The 25,852-nt window shown below is 39.9% G+C and overlaps 1 protein-coding gene across 3 annotated transcripts; it reads left to right on the top strand.

Annotated features, from left to right (window-relative positions):
• Nucleotides 1-25,032, top strand: cyfip2 (cytoplasmic FMR1 interacting protein 2). Of its 3 annotated transcripts, none has more exons than XM_079556168.1 (30): nucleotides 1-155; nucleotides 6,626-6,775; nucleotides 7,472-7,561; nucleotides 8,812-8,889; nucleotides 9,577-9,678; nucleotides 9,786-9,967; nucleotides 10,046-10,142; nucleotides 12,948-13,076; nucleotides 13,165-13,269; nucleotides 13,370-13,458; nucleotides 13,537-13,774; nucleotides 14,089-14,241; nucleotides 14,333-14,472; nucleotides 14,561-14,708; nucleotides 14,794-14,947; nucleotides 15,032-15,188; nucleotides 15,273-15,369; nucleotides 15,454-15,530; nucleotides 15,607-15,715; nucleotides 15,801-15,920; nucleotides 16,013-16,212; nucleotides 16,296-16,383; nucleotides 16,653-16,796; nucleotides 17,846-17,936; nucleotides 20,368-20,498; nucleotides 21,614-21,686; nucleotides 21,765-21,859; nucleotides 21,947-22,185; nucleotides 22,281-22,428; nucleotides 23,375-25,032. In XM_079556168.1, exons 2-30 carry the CDS (start codon nucleotides 6,659-6,661, stop codon nucleotides 23,540-23,542), a joined length of 3,759 nt encoding a protein of 1,252 aa, XP_079412294.1. In that variant the 5' UTR covers nucleotides 1-155; nucleotides 6,626-6,658; the 3' UTR covers nucleotides 23,543-25,032. The 3 variants fall into 3 exon arrangements, with proteins under 3 accessions (XP_079412294.1, XP_079412293.1, XP_079412295.1); XM_079556167.1 differs by having other exon boundaries at nucleotides 20,368-20,501; nucleotides 23,375-25,031; XM_079556169.1 differs by lacking the exons at nucleotides 21,614-21,686; nucleotides 21,765-21,859; nucleotides 21,947-22,185; nucleotides 22,281-22,428; nucleotides 23,375-25,032 and adding an exon at nucleotides 20,716-21,225.
• Nucleotides 25,033-25,852: the final 820 nt, after the last annotated feature.

Here is a 25,852-nt window from a genome sequence, read left to right as displayed (position 1 = left end):
AGCACTCGGTCGGCACTGGGCGAAACTAGAGCATCAGTCGCTGGGGTGAAGACGAGAGAAATAAAAAACCCTCGGCAAACGGTGCACCGCTGTCGCCAAAACGCGGCACAGTCCGGTCGTCTTTCTGCCTCGCCTCACGGACATGCAATTTACAGGTACGCGTGCGTAAAAAGTAACGGGATCGCATTTATCGTAGCCGCAGCGGTGGAGCGAGAGCGCGGGGGCTGCGCCGGGGATGTGAGCTGGGTAGTGATGATGATGGAGACGAGCAAGCGGGGCTGTTTTTTTTTTTTTTATCCCCTCTTTTCTTCTTATGCATCTTCTCAGTTACTTAGCAGCTCGGACACAAATGGGAAATAGACGCGGATGCTGCAGAGGAATGCGCATCTGTGTGATAAACCGTTGATTTCGGGGTGTTTTCGCCTTATTCCTGCGCATGAATGGGAGTCCCGTTAGCTTCCATCGTAGCTCACACTGAGATGGGTGGGGTGAGAGGCATCCACTAGAAAGTGCACTGATGAATCCACGCTAGCCTACCCATCCGCTCATCGTTTTTCACTTTGGCAAACGAAACTAGTCAACCCTTTTTTGCACCACCCCGCGTTTTTGCCGATTTGACTCGACATTTAGAGCGTTTTCTCCACGTCTCTCTCTCACAGCGGTAGGCCCTTCACTGATGCACATACAGCTACATGACAGGTTCACCTACTTCCGCTCGCCATCAGCGTTTTCGATTTTATGATCTCTAAAAAAAAACTCACGCTTAAATCCGGCAACGACTGCTAGAGCAATTGCGAAGGTACCAGCTGGGTTATCATCACCAAAGCATCAGCTGTTTTATAGTAGCCCATCCTATTTCCAAAGTAGGCCTTATATAAAATGTCAAATTAAATCATTGTTTTTGTACAGCCAAATATCACAACAGCATCTGCCTCACAATGCTCTCTAAATATTGCTTATTTGATCAAACCGATGAAAATAATCTGCTTCAGACTATAGCCGGAAAATAAAATGCTGGATAAATTGGTGTGATATTGCACTTTTTGCTTCTACAATGAAGTGTTTGAAGCTTAAATAGGGCTGGGCGATATGAACCTAAAGTCATATCCCGATATATGTAGATGGAATATCGATATACGATATATATCCCGATATTTTTTCCGCAAAGTGAGAGCTGTGAAATGCAATGTTAATTCAAAGTCAAATACGAGTCGTTTTATTGAAAACTCACTATAAAATGTAAACACTGTATAACAAAGCTCCGTAAGGTGCACATTTACATAAAGATAGTGTAGAAAAAAAAAATAGGGCAGCATTTTAAGAATAAGATAGATACAGTTTCTTTAATTTAATGGCTTATCTGAGTTTTAAATATCTCGATATACACGATATGGTCTAATTCCATATCTCATTTAAAAATATATCTTAAATATCGATATAGTATCGCCCAGCCCTAAGCTTAAATACAGGCAATAAGTAATTAAAATCTGACAAAAACCACTGCCCCATCTGTGGGAAACACTTTCATAGGTTGCCATTCAATGAAGCTGTAAATGCTCTGCACGAACCTGCCATTCTCAAAATGACAAGAACATCTTGCTGTGGTCATCTTCGGTTTCGTAATGTAGTGTATGTTTTTTATTTGCTGACCTAAAGACTGCATTTCTTTCAAGCTTGAGTTTTCAAAATTCAAAGCCAATTTATGTTCTGACCCTTTTTTTCCGGCATTAAGGGTCACTTGTGTTTCGTGCAAATTATTTATAAACCTGCCCTAGAAAGAGGAACTATCAGCCATAGTGGACACTGATGATTAATATTGTATTTCTTGCCTTTTGCCATAGCACATAGTGTTGTTATTTTAATACCAAGCAGATGTATTATTATTGCATAGAGGTTGTTTACACTCCTTTATTGTTTTCCCTGCCCCTCTCACCTGTTTGTCATGTGAGCCGCCGCCGCCACCCGCATGTCCATGTGTTGTGCATTGTTGACACTTTGAAAGCAGTCCATTACATCATGTAGATCAGGAGTCAACAGCAGCTTTTAGGGACAAGTTAGCCTGTGAAATACATCCGGCAGAGTCCTTCTCAGAGTGACGCACGGTTTAGATACTACTAGTGTCAGTTTGTTGCTTAGTGTGCATTTGTGACTAAATACTCTTCTTCCACGCTGATCAGATCACATCTTTATTGTGCAGATGAGCGATGTACTGTATACTCCAGCCTTGCCTTGGGGGAGAAACCCATTCACAAGTGTTAGCTGTGAATTTGACACACTTTTCTCTCTCCATCTCTGTCTCTCTCCAGGGCATTATGGGTTACATAGGGTAGTTATGAGTTATTTTGTTAGATTTTTTTTTTTAACAATACAATTGGAAATTATACCTCAGTGTCAATTCCTAGAAATACGTACCAAGATTTGTCTAGTTACTACTTTATCACAATTCTTTGAAGAGTTAAAGGTGTAATTGTATCGATTTAGTTTACTTGTGTCAAAGAAATAGTACAAAAATGCTTCCTTTTCCAGATTGTATGATGTGTCGCTTCAGTACCATAAGCTATTCTGGTCTGCCTATTCTGTCTCATCTCTTCTCGTTGTTGGTATAGTTCCTCTGTGAAGCAGCCATGGGGCTCTCATAAACATGAGCTGCATCCTCAATTGTAAACCAGCTGGGGGGGGGGGCATTTTGCAACACTTTTTTGTGATCGGGGGCTCTGACTTTGTTACGCATGATTCAACTATGTGTTTTATAAAGGGACTCGTTGTCTGGTGTCGTCTCACTTAGTTGTTCCGCTTGTTTAAAAGGCTCATAACAGCGTCCAGAAGGGAATAAAGGGGTTCTTTGGTTTGTGAAAAATGCACACACAAACTGTTGAACCAAGTCTGGTATGGGCTGGGAAAGTTTATTCAGCCCTCAGTGCTTGACTGTGTCGGCGAGAACAGATGGGGCCTTATACCAGTGTTGAATAATATGAGTCTCAAAATAATGTTATCTCACATTTCATTTTTAAGGCTGAGTTATTGTCTTTGAGTCTTTGAAGTATAAAAAAGAACGTATTTGTCACAGTCATAACTTTCTTTTGCCATTTCATTTGAGATGCAGCTTTATCATTATTAAACACTTAATGTTGTTTATGGTTTGTGGTTCACAATACATTTTCTATTGTAACTGTGAACCAATGACAGGAAACACCACCCTCTTCTCTGTAACTTGCGACACCATCAGAAATGTAACTGTTCAATGTTATCAAGAATAACATGATTGTCTTTTTGTCATAAAAAGTTGTGTACTCATTGACAGCGACCACATTAATGAATAAGAATAACATGATTGACTTTTTGTCACAAAAAGTTGTGTACTCATTGATAGCGAGTGGCCACATTAATGAATAAGAATACAAGTACATAATATTGAACAGATACTCGATACTGGTATCACAGTAACTCTGGCGCTTACTGTACCATCCTTTCACTATGAGAACAATCATTGTAAAGATAAGTGCAGTATGTCTAGTCTAGGCTGTGAGGATATGGAAGCTTCACACTCCGTCCTAACTATATCGGCCATATCACACACTGTTAAATAATAAGGTTGCTGAATGCTCTCGCTCATTCATGCTCTCCTAACTTCGATTCATCCCTGTCTCCTGGATGCAGCTTTGTTGTTTCTGCACTTAATGCAGATTCTGGCATGTAAATCCATGCACAAATGATATCTATTAATACAGCAATCGGTTCTTTTATCAGCCATAGTTGGTATCTTTCCACCTGCATTCCTTGTTTGTGTAGGCTCTCAGTCTATGATTTTTCCATTGTCATATTGGACATTTTATTGTAGACTGGACTGGGTTGATTGAGTTGAATATGAATAGGCTGTGTCGTTTCCCCATTCTATCATTTGTCTCAAGAGCGAGAAGAAGCCTCTGAAGAAAGAGGTGAAACCCAGTCCTGTTCACAATATTTTAATATCCATACCATGTAGATATACATTCAGTTAACTATCACTATCTCTTGAAAATATGTCTTACTCAAAAATATGTCCTCCAAATTAATTACAAGTAATCTTAACTTGTCATAGTTTGGATTTATGTCTCTGTGACCCGCCTCATACAACTCAGTCTTCTGGGTATTACTGGCATTGGCATTCTCTCATAACTGGCACAACTTGTTCATCTGGTTCATATTCATGCAGTATAATGTATTTTTTTTTTATAGGTCATCAACTTTAAACCGGTTTGCCCGTAACCTTTCTGAGCCACACTGAGCTGAGTAATTAACCTTTTGGATTTTCAATGTTTCTCTTGCTTCAGGCAGTTTTTTGCATCCTTCCCCGTGGCCTTTTTTTGAGAATATTAAGCCGACTGTTGCCCCCAGGGTCTCTCTGACATTATACAGAGCACATTTTTCGGAAAGCCACATGACATAGGTTTGGTTACCTTGGATGCCTTGATGTTGCAAAATGAGAAAAGTGCACATTTTCCAAAACCTAAACCAAAATGGATAAAGAGATTCCAGACGGGGAATTTTAAAAGCCAGTGTGTGCAAAGAATCTAAATGATAAACATTGCAACAGGTTGAGTCTGACTGCTCTTCCCCGATGGCATATTTGGACATGTTCAGAATTTAGACTGCTCTACGCTTTTACCGGAGTGTTGAGATTACCAGCTCTTGGTATTTGAAGAATTGAAAGCCTCCAGACGAATAAATGTAAAAGGGGAACAGCAAGATGCTTCTGCTACTGACGTCCCCCTGAGCATGAATCTGGAATATTAGAATAGTTTGAAATAGGAGAGGATACAGGTGCAACACGAGATCAAATACGAGGAAGTGGATTTGGTAACAAAGTCATGATACAGATTATTACACTGAAAGAATAAAGAAGTGAACATTACATGATACAACCCGGTGTATAGATGCAATTGTATTGACCAAGTGGCTGGCTGTGTTTATGCATTATCTTAAATCATTCATGAGCTGCACAATGTATGGCTTTTTTATTGCAATCATTAGACTATGCAATATTTCTATTACATGATGCCACAATAGATTGCAGAATCACTGAGGTCTTCCATCTGACTGAGATCTACACATTTTTTGTTGTTGTGAACACAACCAAGAACAAAAATGCATGGCATCTTTAAAATTTCCTACAGTTATAATACATTTTCTAATTTACTTCCATTGGTCCTGGTGGTGTTAAGATACTATTGTAGTCACAGCTGCCCTGGGGTAGACTGATGGAAGCGATGCGACCAGTCTTCGCCATCGGCTCCTCTGACCACCACCAATCACTCACTCAGTCACACACAATGGTCAATGGTCACATGTATATAGTGTCTTTTCTAACTGCTTTAGGCACTCAAAGACTCACCATTGCCCCTGAAACACACACTACATTCACTCAATGTCAACATCTCCATGGAGACGAGCTGGAGACGTCCCCGCTCCCAATAATGTTACACTCAGGTCTTAGGAGATGTGAGAGATGAGCCAAACACACGTTTGTTCATTCTTAGGTATTATTCAACAATATGAATATCTGCAATAAAATGTATGCATTTTATTTTTGGTGAAATGTTACGCGGTGTGGCTTTAAGGAACACCTACAGAGTGCAGTACTTCTTGGGTAATATCCCAAGATATTATATATCATTGTAATGATAATACGAGGCCTTATGGGTTGACAACCACACAACTCCTGTTAGTCGTTTTATTTTTCCAAGTATAGTTTGTGACCTACAAGTGGGTCTCAAAATGTTTGTCTTTCATTAATACCCCACCTTGAGGGATGAACTAAACTAAACTAAACTAAAAAACCTAAAATCAGATTTATTAGTATTATGTTGTGTGTGTGTGTATGTTGAGACTGCTGCCTCCGCGACCCAGCCCCGGATAAAGCGGAAGAAAATGGATGGATGGATGGATAGTATTATGTTCTGTGTAGTAAGAATACTCCAATGTAAACCCTTTCACTGCAAAACATCTTTAAAATCATCATTCATTTGAAAGTAATACTGAAATACTATTTAAGTGTTCGCTGCTATGTTCTCCTGTACCAACGATTTGGATATGCTGTTCAGTTTCACTAAAATAGTTTGCATTAACATGCACTATTTTGAATTCCACACTACACCTTCCAGCTTTGGTGTAACATCACTGCTGATGACAACCTGTAAGATTTGTGGACATTTGTGGTGGTTCTTTCTCAGCTTTTTCCAGATATCTCCTACAGCAGTGACTGTTCACTGTGACCTTGATGTGGCAGCACTGTGTAGACTGCTTGGGTAGCACACTGAATTCAAATGGGTATTATTTTTTTTATCAAGCAGATCTGATGACTTTACTGTAGTGTTTGAGATGTGATGCGGGGAGGCTAAATCTCTATTGCTGATTTTGTAGGGTTCTTGGTAGATAAATGCATCAAAGACTGTGTTTAGTCGTTTCAAAATATCTTCTTTGATGATTGATGAGACGATACCGACTCTAGAACTGCGATATGATCAGTATCTCGAATGGAGTACACTTTTCCTAAAGTCGACTATCGTTACAAGCCATTTGACATGTATATCTCTGTTTTTTTTTCATGAAGCAAATCTGACAGCATTCCTCTCTCTTTCTCGCTCAGACCGTGGTGCTGTGTGAGTGACTCCCTGTTGCCATGACGACCCACGTGACTCTGGAGGATGCTCTGTCCAACGTGGACCTGCTGGAGGAGCTGCCCCTCCCCGACCAGCAGCCATGCATCGAGCCCCCGCCCTCCTCCATCATGTACCAGGTAATCCCCAGCACCTACTGCTCCACCAATATGTTTCCGTGTAAGTTTTGTGTTGGCCATAATATAACATGACAAAGCTGATAACTATGCTGTTGAGATTTATATGAGAATTAGACCCATAAGTGTGCTACTGACTTGAAAAAATGAATAGAATGCCCATAATACAAGATATATTCTGAATTTTAAGAAAAAAGGATCTTGTAGGTACACAAAATGGAGGGTTTATTATCCTGAATAAGCTTAGCGTTCAACTTAAGCATTTAATTGCAGTAGTTGGAGTGCATGTTGTGTTTGTTCTGAATAACGACTATTGCTAGACAAACACATTGCGTATCATGATACAGGTGCATCGATACTATACACGTATTGCCACATACTCTGCAACAATATATTGCCAATACGATATATTGAGCACAGCCTTAGCAGAAAGCCTCATATAAACAAACAAAACTAAGAAAAGCCAAAAACAAATTTTAGGCATTAGTAGGTTGCATGTTATGATTCTGACAGAGTAAAGGCTATAACATTGCAATACATTCTGGCTGCATGGTCATTGTAGTAACAATTCCTTTGCCATTGTGCAGCCCTGTCATCTCGCTGTGGTTCACCATTCAAGCCCCCTTTTCAAAGTGTTTTCAGTGCAACCTGTCCCGCCTTCTTCTCAACCATTCTTTCTTTTCCCCTCCGTTCCTCCAGGCCAATTTTGACACCAACTTTGAAGACCGGAATGCGTTTGTGACTGGGATTGCCCGTTACATCGAGCAAGCAACGGTCCACTCCAGCATGGTGAGAACTCCAAAAAACACGTCACACCAAATCACTCTGTTGATTCTGCGATAGCTCTACAGTCTTGTATGTATTTTTGTTAACGTTTTTTTACTCTTTTCGCGCAACTCAAAGCTCGCTGTGGGAACCAGCTCCTTACTTCCAAACAGACCATTGTTTTATAGGCACTGGTTATCATTGGGGGCTTTTGTAATTGAAGCCTATGGCAAGACACATTCAGTCAGCGCTGAATTGGGCCGACCGCCACTAAAGCTCCTCTCCCGTGATGCTGAATGAATGGAGAGTGTGAGGGGACTGGTAAAGAGGGGAAGTGGAGCTGTATTTAACCCATTTTAAAAAGGAAGTTCCACGGAGGCCAGTCTATTTGAGGACACCCCTCTCTCAGCCGCATTGTTTGAAGAATCATTTCTCACCGACATTGTCCGCACTTCTACTGTGTGAAACCAAAATTACAGACGTCTGTTTATTTAAATTATGCATTCAATGGGTCAGTGAAAGTGTACCTAATCACAAGGCAAGGCACAGAGCAAGATATATAATCATGATTTTTCTGTCTAGTATTGCGACGAGATTTGCAATTTACATTGTAAAATCAATTGTGCAGCCATTCATTTCAAGTATCACAATGCTTGTATTTGGAGGCATTTTTATCCTGCACTCCTTTGTTTTCCTGTAACAGCACTTTGTTACTTTGTGTTAGTGCACTTAACACTTCAACACATGTTTAATGGCATTTGGTTTATAAACTTTGGACACATGACTGTTTTCTTTTTTCAAATTTTAAAGGCACACTGCGTAACATTTTGGACTGCTGTCATCAGTACAAAACATGCTTGACGCAGAATATGCTATTACTGCAGTGGGTAATCAAAGAATGGATTTGGAGACGAGCTGGAGACGTACCCACTCCCTGTAAAGTTGCAGTCATGTCTTAGAAGAGCTGAGCAAAAGCACATGTTTAGTTGTACATTAATTAGGTATTTTTCAAAAATGAAAATATCTGTCATAAAATAAATGCCTGTATTTATTTTTTTAATTATTGGGTAAAATGTTACACGGTGTGGCTTTAAGGTAAACATATTTCAAATCATAGTTACTTACTGAATCACAATACGTACCTGATCGTGTATCGCGATACATATCAGATCGTGACAAAAGTGGATCGACCCAGCCCTAATAAATAGTGAAGTTGTAAAGATTCATTTTCAAGTCTTGCTCATGTGAGCACATTTGATCCTATGTGTTTTCAGAATGAGATGCTGGAGGAGGGACATGAGTACGCTGTGATGCTTTACACCTGGAGGAGCTGCTCCAGAGCCATTCCTCAGGTAAACTCTTATTTTATCAATACACATTTATTGCAGAAGTCCTATCACTTTGTTTCCCACTGCCATTTGCTTTGTTCAGCATCTGAAGTATTGTAATTAAGACTAACCACAATAGTTCCTCATTTCATTCATGCTTGGGTGTGTCTGCGTAACAAACATCTAAGAATTGGCCATGCAAATTTTCTGAGCATAAATAATGGTCCAGACGTTGACAGTTGCATGTTAAGAGGTGTGCGAATTATTGTACTGTGCACTCGAGAGGAAATGTGCCCCCTATGCCCATCTATTTAAGCATGCAACATGGAATTAACTTTCCATTACAGTAAACAAAAGATCCAAGTCATCTTTGAATGATTATGTACATATATGAATGGGGTGGGAGTAAATAAGTTTGTCTTCTTCCCACTCCTTTTCGAGCTAAAATGTTATTTATTTTATTTTGTTGGCTAATTATTGGGGCAAAGGAAGTATGTTGTATGTATGAAAGGTATCTAAAAAAGATATGGCGTGTACCCTTGTCTCTGTAATTGTTCTTGAACACTGTTTGTATAGTTTTGTTTATATGGCTCGATATAAAATTCAATATATATCCTGTATGTTCTCCTCAAAGGCCTATAAATAAATGATTGAAAATCGTAATATTGCATAATATTGCAAGTTGAAATGGCGCCCTCTTGTGTTACAAAGGTAAAATGCAACGAACAACCGAACAGAGTGGAGATCTACGAGAAAACAGTAGAAGTGTTAGAGCCAGAAGTGACCAAACTTATGAAGTTCATGTACTTTCAGGTAAGAGATCATTTTATTTTGATGCTGATATTTTTGCTGTTGGGTCATTTATGAAGCCAGTATTTTTCCTGCTATATTGACTCTGTACTACGTTTGCCCCTTCACAGCGAAAAGCTATTGAGCGTTTCTGTAGTGAGGTAAAACGCCTGTGCCACGCTGAGAGAAGGAAGGACTTTGTGTCGGAAGCCTATCTTCTCACACTAGGAAAGTTCATCAACATGTTTGCTGTTTTGGACGAATTAAAGAACATGAAGTGCAGTGTCAAGAATGATCACTCCGCCTATAAAAGGTACTGGTCTAGGACTTGAGCTTCATTATTGTTTTCTCAATTTACATTTTGACTTAACTTGTACATTTGTTGTTTTAGGGCTGCACAGTTCCTAAGAAAGATGGCTGACCCTCAGTCAATTCAGGAGTCCCAGAATCTATCCATGTTTTTAGCAAACCACAACAGGATCACTCAGGTTTGTCTAGAGATTATTCTTGTTGATCATAGGACAATTAATAGGCTTTAACAATGAAATGTTGTTGTACTGTTATAATTATTAAGGCTGTAAAAGTTAAAGCTTTAACTCATGATTAATCTTAAAGACAATTAGTGCATTAATCATAAATTAATCGTACATTTATTGCATCATATGTTTTGAACAAACACACACTGAGCACACATATTATACAGAAAGCACCTGTATTAACTACATATTGTAAGCCAACCTATTCACATGATGAGGGACTTTTATGTAACAAAAGCGACCGAGAGGTACTTATGCATCAAAGAGTTTTGTCTAAATATGCTATTTCAACTAAAATGACTTAAATCCTGTCCTTATACTCCACTCCACTCAAAATGTTCAGCATCCAAAGCAAATGTATCTAAAATGTGACTTATCAAGAGCATGTAGCAATGTTGAAAGAGTTTGGCAAATAAACAAAGGGCTGGAGAGCTACTGGTTGGAGAGCTTTTCCCATAGAGCATCGAGCCGCATGCGACTCTTGGCCAATCAGAGTGCGGCTCTTTGCATAATTGGATATGTTTAATACAATGCAGCTCTTTGCAAAATAATTGGTAAATATTTCCCATAAACTGTAACAGTCTTTGACCAAAAATCCCCCAAAAAAGGTGCCCGTGCAGCCTCACTCAAAGCGGGATGTAGGTTGAATAACAGGCAGGCAGATTGTGGCACTGGGATCAGCTTCTATGCTTTTCAGGTTTCTGACCAGCCTACTCTTTATTTGATGTAATTTGGCCTCATATTCACAGAAAAAGATCAAAATTAGGAAATGGAAAAAAGCGGAGCTCTTTTGAAGCATATGGTGTGAAGCGCGACATCGCAACGCGGAAATACGCAAAGTCATTGACTTTTCTTTCACATGTGACAGTAACTGTAACAAATGCAGCATAAAACAGAATCTCAGACGTCCAGAGGCTCCTAGTTAAAGTTTATGAACTTTGTGCAGCCTAGAGTGCGTTCTCTGCACAGTCCAGTCAGGACGAAGCTGTAGGCACTGAGCGCACAGGCCAGGGGCGAATCAGAGAAGGGGGCTCAGTGGGCAGTGCCCCACATACAAACACACCCCAGCATTAAAATAAAATAAAAATCTAATTCTGTCTCAGTCAGAGCAGAAAGCACAACATTTCAGTTAATATACATGTATTTCAATCTTGGTGAGGAGTAAAACCATTAAATCTAACACAATTATTGAACAAAAAAAAGAAAAAGGCCAGGCATAAAGTTATAGTTTACTGTGATTAAATAAAACGGTCACATTCTATTTAATCACAATAAACTACCGCCCCGGAATCTCGCTAATGGTGCCTTTGTGGCTCTTCACAGGATCAAGGTTGAAAATTTCGGCTCTTGGTCTCTGACTAGTTGGCCACCCCTGCCATAGAGTTATGAATCTGTGAATAGTTGGTTCATGAAATGTGAGCAAATGCTCAACAGTGCGGCTAATCTGTAGATTTTTATGGTCATCCTGAATATTGTGTCATGTGTCACCCCATCGCTGTCTTTGTTCCTCCACATCTGTCTGCGTTGTTTAGGCTACTGAACAGTGCACACCGAAGTGGGGGCAGCAGGATGTCTTCCCGCACTGTAGCTAACGTGGCTTCGGGTGCAAAATAAATGCGTTCAATTCTCTCACTGCTGAAATATCATGAAGGGTTCAACGATGCGAGGGTTTCAAAAGCTAGCCTCGAGCAGTCACCACCAGCAGCTTTGAACACCTGGAAACTCCTGAGCTCTGTGTGAAAAACATCCTGAGGAGGGTCGCTGTGCGGGCAGCGCTTTGACTGTGGTGCAGTTGGTAGCGCGGGTCGTCTCGTGATCGGAAGATCGTGGGTTCGAATCCCAACTGCACACTGTCGTTGTATCCTTCGGCAAGACACTTCACCCTGCCTCCAGTGTCTGAGTACGTTGGTGTATGAATGAGAGCGTGAATGGGTGACTGGTTCCTCACTGTAAAGCGCTTTGGGCCTGATGGGTAGAAAAGCGTTTTATAAGTTGAGTCCATTTATCATTTTTACGTGTATTTAATCTAAGTTCTTAACACGTAGTAAAGTAAATGTACCTGTAGGCCGCTGTTCTCTTGGAAAATTTGACCAAGCACGAAGAGAAAGGCCAGTCTTTCCAGTATTTCTGTAGGCTGATGGAAAAATAAAATATATTTTTTTATAGATTTTGTTGGTGCGGCTTATGTCCAGGTGTGCTCAATAGTCCAGAATTTACAGTATATTATATGATAGTTAACGGATAATAAGCTGTGTAAGAGCCACTTTTTCAAACAAATGTTGTTGTAGCTGTTGAGCAGTGAGAGCCTCTTGTCATAGTGGAGCACGGTCAGGATTATCCCAGTGCTAAATACTGTGATGGCATAAAAAAAGAAGGAAAAAAAAAAAGAAAAAATACTGTGATAGCGTAATTATCTCTTGTGCTACATTAAATTTGTCCCATAAATTGGATACAGTACAATACAGTAATACTGTGCAATGCTAAAAGGGTACAATATTTTGGCTGCGTGTTTGAGCACTGTCGCCTCACTGGAACGAGAGACCACATTTCCCTATAGAGACAATAAGATCTGTCAGCTTTTAGGGATTTTAACACATTTCGAATTCGGTCCTGTAATTTTTCCAAGCTATTGCAATTTGTATTTCTTAAATAAAGAATATACTATTCAGAAATCAAGCATAGGCCGACACATGGCTGTGTGTTTTGCATCTAATCTCTTACCCGAAGATGATAAATTGCCTTTTTGCTTCTGCGCAGTGCCTGCATCAACAGTTGGAGGTGATCCCCGGCTACGAAGAGCTCCTGGCAGACATCGTCAACATCTGCGTGGACTATTACGAGAACAAGATGTATCTGACACCCAGCGAGAAACACATGCTGCTCAAGGTACAAAAATCGCAACGCTCCGGTCACTAATTACTGTCGAGCTGCATGTCTTCTCATTATAAAGCACTTTTCTCCGCGTGTGTTGTAGGTAATGGGCTTTGGTCTCTACTTGATGGATGGTAATGTAAGCAACATCTATAAACTCGATGCGAAAAAGAGGATCAACCTGAGCAAGATTGACAAGTTTTTCAAAGTACGGCGCCGCCTTGTTTTGCATGTCTTTTATCCAACAAGCTGTTTGTGTTTCTGACCCGAGGCTGAGACGTTGCTGTTTTTCCATTTGTCTTTCGCAGCTTCAAGTGGTGCCGTTATTTGGGGATATGCAGATAGAACTGTCGCGCTACATCGAGACGAGTGCGCACTATGAAGAGAACAAGTCTAAGTAAGAAAATTGATGCATTGTTCAATAGGTAGAGTGACTGGATGCTGGAGTCCTTACATCGTCTTCCCCCCTGCTCAGGTGGACGTGCACTCAGAGCAGCATCTCCCCTCAGTACAACCTGTGTGAGCAGATGGTGCAGATCAGGGAGGACCACATTCGCTTCATCTCAGAGCTGGCGCGCTATAGTAACAGCGAAGTGGTGACCGGCTCTGGCCTTGACGCGCAGAAGTCCGACGAGGAGTACAGGGAGCTGTTCGACCTGGCCCTGAGGGGGCTGCAGCTGCTGTCCAAGTGGAGCACGCATGTCATGGAAGTGGTGAGTGGAACAGCAGCAATTATGAAATGTATGTATTATCCAACTTGTTGAAAAGAATAAATCTGCTTAAAAAAAGATAAGAAATGACTTGCTTCAGGCTACAATCCAGTGTGGCGTGTTCATTAACAAGCACTGTCCTGACCAAAATATAAAACAATAAATAGATGCAACTCGAATTAAATCAATGCTTGTTTATTGTATTTACTGGGTGAAAACGTGCGCAGAAGTCTATGGTTTCAAAAAGGTTGTGTAATTCTTCGTAAATAGTTAAATGTGTTGGTGATATCTAATGTTGTCTTCCTTTACCCCCACAGTACTCGTGGAAACTGGTCCATCCCACAGATAAGTTCTGCAACAAGGACTGTCCCGGGACGGCGGAGGAGTATGAGCGAGCCACACGCTACAACTACACCAGTGAAGAGAAGTTTGCTTTGGTGGAGGTCATTGCTATGATAAAGGGTTTGCAGGTGAAACACTAAGGAGAAATGATTGACAGTCAGTGACAAAATCATGAATTACTTTATAATGATACTAATGTGCTTGTTCATTTCTCCATAGGTGCTCATGGGCCGCATGGAGTCAGTGTTTAACCAAGCCATCAGGAACACCATTTATGCTGCTCTGCAGGACTTTGCCCAAGTGACCCTTAGAGAACCCCTGAGGCAGGCTGTGCGCAAGAAGAAAAACGTCTTAATTAGGTACCTCATTAGAGAAGCTTTATGCACATTTATATATTGGAGGTAGATGCATTGTCCCTGAACAATATTGCCTTTGTGTTTTGCCCAGTGTTCTCCAAGCTATTCGAAAGACTGTGTGTGACTGGGATGGAGGAAGAGAACCTCCCAATGACCCCTGCCTCAGAGGAGAGAAGGACCCCAAAGGTGGATTTGACATTAAAGTTCCCCGCAGAGCTGTGGGACCATCCAGCACACAGGTAACTAAATTGTTGATGGTTTTATGACACTGTTTGCTTATACACATGTTTTATCCATTTTGCTGAATAATGTTGTTGTCTTTAGCTGTATATGGTGCGCACCATGTTAGAGTCCTTGATAGCCGATAAGAGCGGCTCTAAGAAGACGCTCCGCAGCAGTCTGGATGGGCCCATCGTGGTGGCCATTGAAGACTTCCACAAACACTCCTTCTTTTACACACACTTGCTCAACTTCAGTGGTAAAGTTAACATGCTCCAATGCATTATATCCTCTTTAAATCTTTGCTCATAGTTATTTGATCCTGTATCTTTGTCCTGTGCAGAGGCCCTGCAGCAGTGCTGTGATCTCTCTCAGCTCTGGTTCAGAGAGTTCTTCCTGGAGCTGACTATGGGCCGCAGGATCCAGTTCCCCATCGAGATGTCAATGCCCTGGATCCTCACAGACCACATCCTGGAGACGAAGGAGCCCTCCATGATGGAGTAAGATAAGGGTCTACAGAATAGTGCTGACATTTGCTTGTTAAAGATTAGTGCTGTATTGTAATTGAATTCTTTTTTCTCCAGATATGTACTTTATCCTCTAGACTTGTATAATGACAGCGGCTACTACGCTCTCACAAAATTCAAGAAGCAGTTCCTGTATGATGAGATTGAAGCTGAGGTGAGATGATAACCGTGTCCTCAGGCCCATCAACAGTGAATTGCATGTTACAAAATGAAACTTAAATATCCCTTCTGTTTCTAGGTCAATCTCTGCTTTGATCAGTTTGTTTACAAGTTAGCAGATCAGATATTTGCTTACTACAAAGCAATGGCTGGAAGGTAGGAGTAGTTGCTTATCGCCTTAACGCTTGAAGTTACATGTTCTATCAGAGATAATGTTTTCTTTGTTCCACAGTGTGCTTTTGGACAAGCGCTTCAGGGCGGAGTGTAAAAACTATGGTGTAATTATCCCCTACCCGCCATCGAACCGCTACGAAACGCTGCTCAAACAGAGACATGTGCAGGTAACTCAAGTCAAGATTATCTCTGAATATAGAAAACCATATTCCTTCATGTAGGAAACAACTGACGGTACCTGATATTTTGCAGCTGCTCGGTCGGTCGATTGACTTGAACCGACTGATCACTCAGAGAATCTCAGCAGCAATGTACAAGTCTCTGGACCATGCCATTAGCCGCTTTGAGAGCGAGGACCTCACCTCGATAGTGGTGAGATATTCTTGATGTGATTCAAGACTATTATGTCTTTAAGTGTAAGTGTTTCTTGAGGGAAATCCTTTGTGGTGTTTTGTCTCCCTCAGGAGTTAGAATGGTTGCTGGAAATCAACCGCCTAACTCACCGGCTGCTGTCGAAGCACATGACGCTGGACAGCTTTGACGCCATGTTTCGAGAAGCTAACCACAACGTTTCTGCTCCCTATGGAAGAATCACACTGCACGTCTTCTGGGAGCTCAACTTTGATTTCCTCCCAAACTACTGCTACAATGGGTCCACAAACCGGTTAGTTGCACATTGTTTCAGGCCCGTTTTATTTCATTTAAATTTTATACTGGCTCTGAACATTTGCGGTTTGTGATTTGCAGCTTTGTGCGCACAGCTATTCCCTTCACACAGGAGCCTCAAAGAGACAAGCCAGCCAACGTGCAGCCTTACTACCTTTATGGGTCAAAGGTATGGCACCAACTTCATGTACCTACAACTGTTCCAAAGCCTTTTATTCTCAAAATATCGTCTCATAAATTCTGTGGCTTTCCAAGTGCAATCTCAATCTTTACCCAAGTGTAACCAAATCAAATCCCATGTCCTGATTTGATCTTGCTTCGGGCCTGGCAATGCTTGGAAGGTCAAATATTTCAGGCTGTATTAGTTTGATCCGGTCAAAAGGATTCCTGTCTTCCTCTCCCTGATGGTCATAAATCTGTCTCCTCTTCCGTTTGCAGCCTCTCAACATTGCCTACTCCCACATATACAGCTCGTACAGAAACTTCGTGGGCCCGCCTCATTTCAAGACCATCTGCCGTCTCCTCGGTTACCAGGGCATTGCTGTTGTGATGGAGGAACTGCTCAAAATCGTCAAAAGCCTGGTATTTTTGTCCTTTTACACATATTGCATTTGAACTCCACAATAAATAGGACACCAGTTGTCATCTCAGTGTCTTTACTAATAATGCTCCCGTCTACATCATGAGTCAGTTTCTTATCAAAGACTGAAAATGCGCAAGTAGATTTAGCACCGGGTTGTTTTAGTGTGGAGAACATTACGCCTGTTATCTCAAGGACCGCCACTCATTTTGTAGTAAGCTGGATTTATACATTAAGCGATATTTCAGGATTTTTGACAACTAGTTATCCAGAGTGTTGTTGATTTCTGGAAAAAAAATTTTTTAAATTCATGCAGTTCTTATATTTGAAGAGTTTAGTGGTGCTAGGCTAGTGCATGTCTATGGTAACTAGTAGCCTGCATTGAAAACAGTCCACAGTCACATCACTTATAACACCAGACTACTGATATAAATGTCTGTGTCTATAGAATAATTCTAACCATTTGCATTTAAAAGAACTTAGATCTGAGAAACATCAGTTTTGTGGTTGTAAGCTACACAGCGGCGGAGTGGTCTAGAAAATAATCCCTCAAAATGCAATCATTCATGTGATGCTGCAAGGTCAGTTATATTTAAAAAAAAAAATCCTAGCTCTTACCGTAGACATGCGCTAGCTTAGCACTAAACTCTTTAAATATATGGACTGCATGAACTAAAAAAAAAAAAAATCATGCAGTCCTTATATCCAGAAATTAATAACACTTAAGATAACTAGGAAATGAAGCCCTATGTCAACAATCATAAAAAAGTAAACCCCTTCACTACGAGAGCCATAGTCCAGCCGGCTTAAAGATCGTTAGTTGCTGACAAAGCCTCAAGCCGCAAAACATCCTCAACACTAAAACGGCACAGTACAGATGACGGATTCAGAACCTTTCTACAATGGAAACTCCTGTGCGACAGAGATTTCAGGAGGCGATAGTTCAAATTTAGGCTAGGTTTTAGTCTTTGTAATCATTAATGTGTCATATTTCAAAAGCCTTTTATCTTGTTTGCATGTTGCATTGTTGTCTATCACTTTTGTTTGACAGTTGCAAGGGACCATTCTGCAGTATGTGAAAACCCTGATAGAAGTGATGCCCAAAATCTGCCGCTTGCCACGCCACGAGTACGGCTCCCCAGGTGAGATACTCTTGCAATACATGTACCTTCCTATTTTGCCCGTCGTCGTTTTTATAAAGTATCTTTGCCGTTCTATGAGTCCTGTTCCCATGAATCTACTGTGTCATTGTGTGCACAGCTTTAAGCTTTGGCAGCGCTTGCTCAGTCCAGTGAGCGCAGTACCACATGTAGCAAATGGAACGGACAGGTTCTACACGAGGGAGCAGTGAAAGTATTTGCAGCCTGCTCACTGCACAGGAAACTGCTGACCTCATGCAAACCTCTACATCATCTGGACAGAGACAAACTGTCGTGAAAAGCGTTAGTGGAGTTAACGAGTCACGTGAGGACATGTGGGGAAAGCACTCTGCGAAAAACATTTAGCTAATTTTAAATACATTGAGAGGGTTACAGATGGAGAAGCTGAAATTAGTCTGTCAAATGTATTACTATCAATGTAATGTTTTTATTCTGTTTGGCTCGAAGTGGCTGCGGTTGGATGGTGTTTTCATATGGGCTCGGAACTTTTTTTCTTGAATTGTTGCCTGGTTTCCAATACTGGGACCTGATCCATACTTTTATAATGCTTGCTTTGTGGGAATTGCATTTAGTGGGACTGCCTTGTAACTCTAAACCTCTCTCAGCCCTGCCATAATATCACAAAATGTTCTATTTTTTTTTACATTACAAACAAATACATATAGCTGAGACCTTTTAAATAAACCTCAGCTTAAACAACTAGTTTATGTTAATGCACCTCTGGGTACCTCCATGCATGGCTCACAATAACGATAATCTCATGATACACCGATACTGCGATAATCGATTATATTGCACAAAAATCAAGATCAAGATTTAAAGAAACATGCAATTTTTTTTAACCTTTTTTTTAACACACAGCATATTATTCAAGATTTGCATTTGTGTTCATGTGCATTATACCACTTAAAGGGGCTAGATGCAAGTTAGTCATTTTATGCTCACTACTGCCACCTCAGGATTTATGTATATTTACTTCTATATTGTAAAGCGCTTTGAGTGCCTAATGTAGGTGGAAAAGCGCTATATAAGTTGAGACCATTTACCATTTACCATTTACCATATTAAGCTCGTGCATGCACATGACGGCACTTCGAACTGAATTAACACCTTTTTGAGTGACAGTGCAGGATTTTAGAAGCAGTTGTGGTGAACAGGTCGGAGCTCATTCTATACATTAGGATATGGCTGGAACATGTAGGGGGATGAAAATACTTATTTCAAAGGGACTATACAGAGTTTAAAAATGTTAAAACTAAGTGTTTAAGAATAAATGATCTCCGGCTTATACACTGAAAATGGGTCTATAGATCTGTCAGTGGCATCACTTCATTAAAGAGGGGGTATTGTGCTTTTTTCAATCACATAGCACCAGTCTATAGCACACTACAATGATGACCAAACCTTCTGTTGGTCTGTAAATGCAGTAAATTAGAATAACTGCCTTGTATAAAATTGCTCTTTCAAAATGGCTGTAGCGAATGTCTTGAAATAGGCCTCTGTCTCTTTAAGAACCTCTGACCCTTTCCGACACGCCCCCTCCACACACTGTCTGTGGCATCAGTGGGGAGGGGGTTCTGCTGAGGAGCAGTGGTTGGTTACTCGGCTGGTGACCAAAGCTCGGAGGCGTCTCCAGGAGGTGGGGGCGTTCCTAGGAGGACTCGGGCAAACCTATCCCTAAAATGGCTGCCATCAGAGTTTTTACAGATTACTCAAAAATACGTGAATGTGCCAAGGCAACACTACAGGCATGTTTTTAGTGAGGGAATGACATAATAACATGATGTAAAGCTTGAAAAAGTCAATTTTGACATTTTCGACATCGGAATAAAAAGTATTGGTATCGTATCATCCCGTAAAATATCGTGATGCTTTGTCACACCCCTAATAAACACTGACCGTAGTTGAGATTGAGATTGCGATTTCGATTCATTAAAAGCCCTAAGTCCTTCTGTTTTTGAGAGTGGTTTGGTGGGTGTTTTATATGGTGGATGTTTTGTTTTCTTGTCTGGTTCAGTATTTGCTCAGGACAACAAAAAGTTAAATGCATGAATCAGTTCAGTGAAGTTGGATTTGTTTGTAAAGCACATCCAACAACCCCTCAGGGCACACTAGAGTCAAGGCTGTAAAGATTACTAATGTACAGTGATGATCTGTGTCTGGCCAATTGCCTGTGATCTCGCTGTCAGCAGTTAATGTACCTGATGTCTGGACTAAATGTGGGTCAGGGCCGTCTGTCAGAGCTGATTCATCTCAGCAACAATAGATTATCGCGGAGATAATGAGCATTAGTAGGTGCAATGCCTGGGGGCTGTGTAAGTGACTGTTACAATATAGACCTCTTTTGTAATGTGTCTGAACGTGCATCGCTGAAGCAGATGGTCGGTTCATTAACTGCGGCTCTCTGTGGCAGGTATCCTGGAGTTCTTCCATCACCAGCTCAAGGACATCATAGAGTACGCAGAGTTGAAGACAGATGTGTTCCAGAGTCTCAGGGAGGTGGGCAACGCTGTCCTCTTCTGTCTGCTCATCGAACAGGCTCTGGTGAGGCAGTTTCACATTAGGGAAAACGATTTATTAACTTAACTTTTGTATATTTGTAGCAGTATTTTTTCGTTGACTTAATAAGTGTCTAAATGATTGTATTGAATTTTGTTTATGAGTTGACCCAAGCTCTATTTGAACTATCTCAAGCTGTTTTTACTAAAGCAATGTCTTATTCAATGTCTTATTTTTCATTTCACGCTGGCAACTACCACAGGTGGTAAGGATTTAGGTTTTGGTTTTCGATAAACAGAGTAGAGACATGTTATTTTCTCTTTATTATTCTTGGGCTGCTATTTTCATTTTTCCTCCACATATAGTAATTTTGGTACACAAGGTTTAATCTCCTATCAACCATGGAAGCGATTGGACATTTTCAATTTGTTAAACTTAAATTGAACAGATATGGATGATTGAAAAGCCTTGATTACTACTGTAGTTGTTCAAGCACCAAATCAAAAGCCAGTCTTTGTCTTCCATGGAAGAAGTGGCCGTACTGTTCCGGTTGGTTCTTGGTCTTGTGCTTAACGCTGCACTGCTGCCCACACACACGAGTGACCCTCGGAGCTTGTAATACCTGTAAAACATGACACTTCTTTGCTTCATTCTCACCGTTTGACTGCACTGGTTGTGTGAGTGTTGGTTGCATGTATTGATATTCATACTCGTCGCTTTTAACCTTGCATGGCTTTCTTTCTCATTCATCACTTTTAGCCAAAGGTTTTAAGATGTGCCTTCTCTGCTCTATTCTCTCAATTTCACTCATTTTGATGACAACAGGCTTAAATGCATGGTCATTCCTGTGTGAAAAATGCATTAAGATTTAATTTGATGTAAGAGCTGCTAACCACGACAATGCTTCATAAACATTATCTTAAAGACTCACTGCATTGTATAGAAGTTAAGTAACTAATCACATTGCATTGGCTATTTTTCTGTGAATCCAAGTTACTTAATTATGAGAGAAAATAAAGGAATTTAGCAGGAAGAGTTTGTCCACTGCAACATCACCTCGTGGCTACATGCATGCTTAGTCAAACGTCTCAGTAGATACAGTAGATAAAGGTTATCATGCTATCAGCAGTATTAAATGGTTATACTCTGCTTCTTTCTAGTCCCAGGAAGAAGTGTGCGATCTTTTACATGCCGCTCCTTTCCAAAATATCCTGCCAAGAGTTTACATCAAAGGTATTTAATATAAAGAACAAAATGGAATGAAAAAGGTTCTTCAGGTGCATGTGGTAAGCCTCTCCTTCTATCACACAGAGGGAGAGCGCCTGGAGGTGAGGATGAAAAGGCTAGAGGCAAAGTATGCTCCTCTCCATCTTGTGCCTCTGATTGAGAGACTGGGTACCCCACAGGTGAGCTCAGTGAAGCCGTCGTATACAGTATCTACAGTAGTCATATTAGATCATTCTCCTAACCTTTTACCGTCACCATTGATTCAGCAAATTGCAATCGCCCGAGAGGGAGACCTGCTGACCAAAGAGCGTCTGTGCTGTGGCCTGTCCATGTTCGAGGTGATCTTGACCAGGATCCGCAGTTTCCTTCAGGACGGGGTTTGGCGCGGCCCCCCTCCGACCAACGGAGTCATGCACGTGGACGAGTGCATGGAGTTTCACCGTCTGTGGAGCGCCATGCAGTTCGTCTACTGCATTCCTGTGGGCACACATGAGTTCACAGCAGAGTAAGTAGAATAGATGCTTTTTGGGGATTTTTTTTGGACACTGTATAATAGGCAAAAAAATATTATTTACCTGTTTTCAATTCTTCGCTTTTCAGGCAATGCTTTGGAGATGGTTTGAACTGGGCCGGCTGTGCCATTATTGTGCTATTGGGACAACAACGCCGCTTTGACCTCTTTGACTTCTGCTACCACCTGCTCAAAGTCCAAAGACAAGACGGCAAAGATGAAATAATCAAGAATGTTGTAAGTGTCCTTGGCACGCTGAACTATATGCAGCAATCTAGAATAGCAATATTTAAAATATGCCGCGACACAACGATCTTTCACCAAAGAAAAAAAAGAGTGGAAAAAGAGTGGTGCGCACTGAATGGGTGCTGCTGCCGGATGCTCTCTCATCGAATGCAATTTCTCCATCTGTGAGATCAATAAAGTATCATCTTATCTTATCTTATCTTAAATATATTATTGCAATATGCTATGCCACTACACCAACACATACATTGCATTAAATAGGCAATTTGTTTATCATCAAATTTGGTCAAAACAAGGCTTAAAAAAATAATACAAAATCAGGAAATTAATTTCCACATTTTTATGTTACTTTAGAGATTTTTTTTCGGAAGTATGGCAAAAAATTTGGGCATCGCTTTAGATTAAGATGTGGTCATTAAGTAATAATAAGCATTAATAATCATTTTAGGTTAAGGTTAGGTTTAGGTTAAAGGTTGGCTATGAATAAGCGTATTATTAATGGTCTGTTAGTATGTTAACAGATAAAAGTATAATAAGCAGTGTGTTAATACTTTACAAGCATATTATTAATGCTTATTAGTGCCTTATTGATCCGTAACAAGAACACCTTAATATAAAGCGTTACCGTAGTAGTTAAGTAGTGTTAGACAGACTTAACTAATGAATTGTTCATGACGAATTAAGTGTCAATTCATAATTTATTAAGCCTAAATAAGGTTTAGTTGTTTTAAAGTGTTACCAAAATGTGTAAATTCCAGTTGTATGAAAGACATGAATAATTTCAGATATGGATATTGCACCACCTAATATTTCGATTAATGATAATTTGACACTATATGGTTTAATGCTTTCTAATGGCACCTGAGTTTCTTGTAAATGTAATGTAAAAAGAATTGTCTTGCTTATTTGTTTAAGAATAATATTTTCTTGTTCACAGCCCTTGAAGAAGATGGCGGACCGCATAAGAAAGTACCAGATCTTGAACAATGAAATCTTTGCCATTCTGAACAAGTACATGAAGGCTGTGGAGACGGACAGTTCCACTGTGGAGCATGTGCGGTGTTTCCAGCCTCCTATACACCAGTCTCTGGCCACCACCTGTTGAAAATAGACCCCTCTCACAGCACACACTGACCCATTTCCTTTGCTGTGCTTCAGATTTCTGCCTCCGGTTGGTCTTATGGGAAAGTTTTAAAACTGGCAAAACAAATCCAAAGACAAATCCTCTCAAACTACTCCCTTTTTTCATAAAGGACTGTCTTAAAGTTAAAAACGCCTTTCCCTTAACATCAGCTCATCAAGAGGTAGCATCTCTGCATACTGTTGCTTTTTATTTACTCCTGACTTTTTCAAACTCATGCATGCCTTCTTGTTTTTCTTCATTTGCACAACTGGAGTCTCTGTCATGACATACAAATATAAATATACTTTTTGGACATAGTATTAATAAATTATCGATTATAGATATTATACTGAAAAGAGCCTATGAAATAAACACTACATTCCCATCGACCATTTCTGTTCAACATGGTGCTTCTAACAGCTCTGGCCCACGCGCTAGTACATCTGTGCTAGTCTGACATCCACATGCCACTTACTTCATATCCTCTTTTTGTAAAATAATCATAATTCTTCCTTCATTAGTGTACCATGATAAATACTCCATGCTTTATTCCTGCTTGCTTCCTGTCAAAATGAATGAAAGTTGAAAGTTTTTCTGCTTTTTTTTTTTTTTACATACCCGTTTCTCACACACCTGCCTTTGTTTCCTTCTAAACACATTTCAATTGGTACCAGGTCCACTGTAAATTTCACTGTTGAACTAAGTGAAGTGTTGAGTGTTGTAATTGTTATTGTTTTTAGTTATTAATATTTAATTTGACACTTGGTATATTTGCCTAGAACTGACTGAAAACCTCATCAACATTTTTTACTTTCTTTTGTCTTAAAATATTCTGTATATGGAAACAGTGCTTTTATTTAAAATACTGGAACATACAGTACATGCATTCATCTGGTTCATTGTGCGTAAAGAACAGAGAACTGTAATTAGAGGATACCTCTAGGTTGTATAAAGACAGTGCTGTACTAGATGCTGTTTGAGTGTGAATGAATTATATTGGTCAGTGTGACCTATTAAATACTCTGCACATAATGAGTAAAAAAAAATCTCAACTAAAATGTAAGTTATAACTTAAGGGCCATTTCCTAAATAGACAGTATTTACATTTTTTTTTTCTTTTAGATTTAGCAGTGTTATTGAAATATGCAAAATGTGTCCTCGTAAAAAAGGAATGGAAAGTAACCCTTATGAAATAGCCCTGTGACATTTTTTTTCTGCTCTGTTTTGAATGACAATGGTTTCTTTTGTAACTCCAGTGTCTTTTTATCATATTTATTCAAGTCCGGTTTACTTTTCATTTAAAGACAAACCTAGTAAAAATGAAGGTACAAATGTATCCTCTTGAAACTCTTGAAGCATGGCAAGTGTAATTTATCGTCAATGGCTCCATTTGTGACATGAGGCTTTGTTTATGATATTGTTGTACAAGTGACTATGTTTTGAAGTACAAAAAATGATAAAATATAAAATGTACAACAATGGTCCTGGAAAGGATACAAAATTATGTTGTACGTATTTCCATGAAATAAAATGGTTTAACTGAAATATATTTTCTGTCATATCTCCACAAACATAACATTTTTCATCTGATAGATTACATTAGATTAGATTAGATAGGAAGAATTAGCATTACAACATACGAGGAGACATTGTTTTCCCCATGCTTCATATCTGCAAGAAACCCCCATTTAATTTTATTAAAGGTACACTGCGTAACATTTTGAACTATACTGTTGCCGGCATAACAAAACATGCTCCCACTGACGAGCTCAACACAGAAAATGCTATTACGGCAGAGGGTAATCAAAGAATGGAATTGGATGAGAAACTACCTCTCAAATTCTACTGCCGGTAAAATTGACAGTCATATCAGGAGGGGTGAGCCCCATAAATATCTGTCATAAAAATAAATGCTTGTATTTCAATTTTATTTATTGTGTAAAAATCTACGCGGTGGGGCTTTAAGTGATACTTTCCCATTAATATATAAGCAGAACATAAAGAACAACCCAAACGTGCAAGGCTCTGATAACAAAAAGGCTTTGAAAACTATCAATATTATTTCAAAATACAATATATTTTAAATTATATAATTGTACGATTGTATAATGTGATATACCCCCTGACATGTTTTTGTTTACATTTTGTATACTTTTACTTTCTATGATCCATGTCTTGTTGTTATAAAAATGTAAAAAAAACAAAAACAAGCTGCAAGATGCCTACGTCACTCATGCTCGGGTTCTGATTGGTCAGCGTCACGTAAAAACTGTGGATGACGTAAGTTTGAAT

Source organism: Gobius niger (genome assembly GCF_951799975.1).
Source record: "Gobius niger genome assembly, chromosome: 5".
In the NCBI taxonomy this organism is placed as follows: domain Eukaryota; kingdom Metazoa; phylum Chordata; class Actinopteri; order Gobiiformes; family Gobiidae; genus Gobius; species Gobius niger.
Note: the sequence above shows the minus strand (reverse complement) of the source record. Positions and strands in the feature narration are given on the sequence as shown.

Bases quoted from the DNA above. Each gene is read 5' to 3' on its own strand.
- cyfip2 (XM_079556167.1), top strand. From the start codon at position 6,659: ATGACGACCCACGTGACTCTGGAGGATGCTCTGTCCAACGTGGACCTG. The intron at 15,716-15,800 runs GTAACTCAAGTC...GATATTTTGCAG, and splicing joins TCAAACAGAGACATGTGCAG to CTGCTCGGTCGGTCGATTGA. The intron at 21,860-21,946 runs GTGAGCTCAGTG...CCATTGATTCAG, and splicing joins AGAGACTGGGTACCCCACAG to CAAATTGCAATCGCCCGAGA.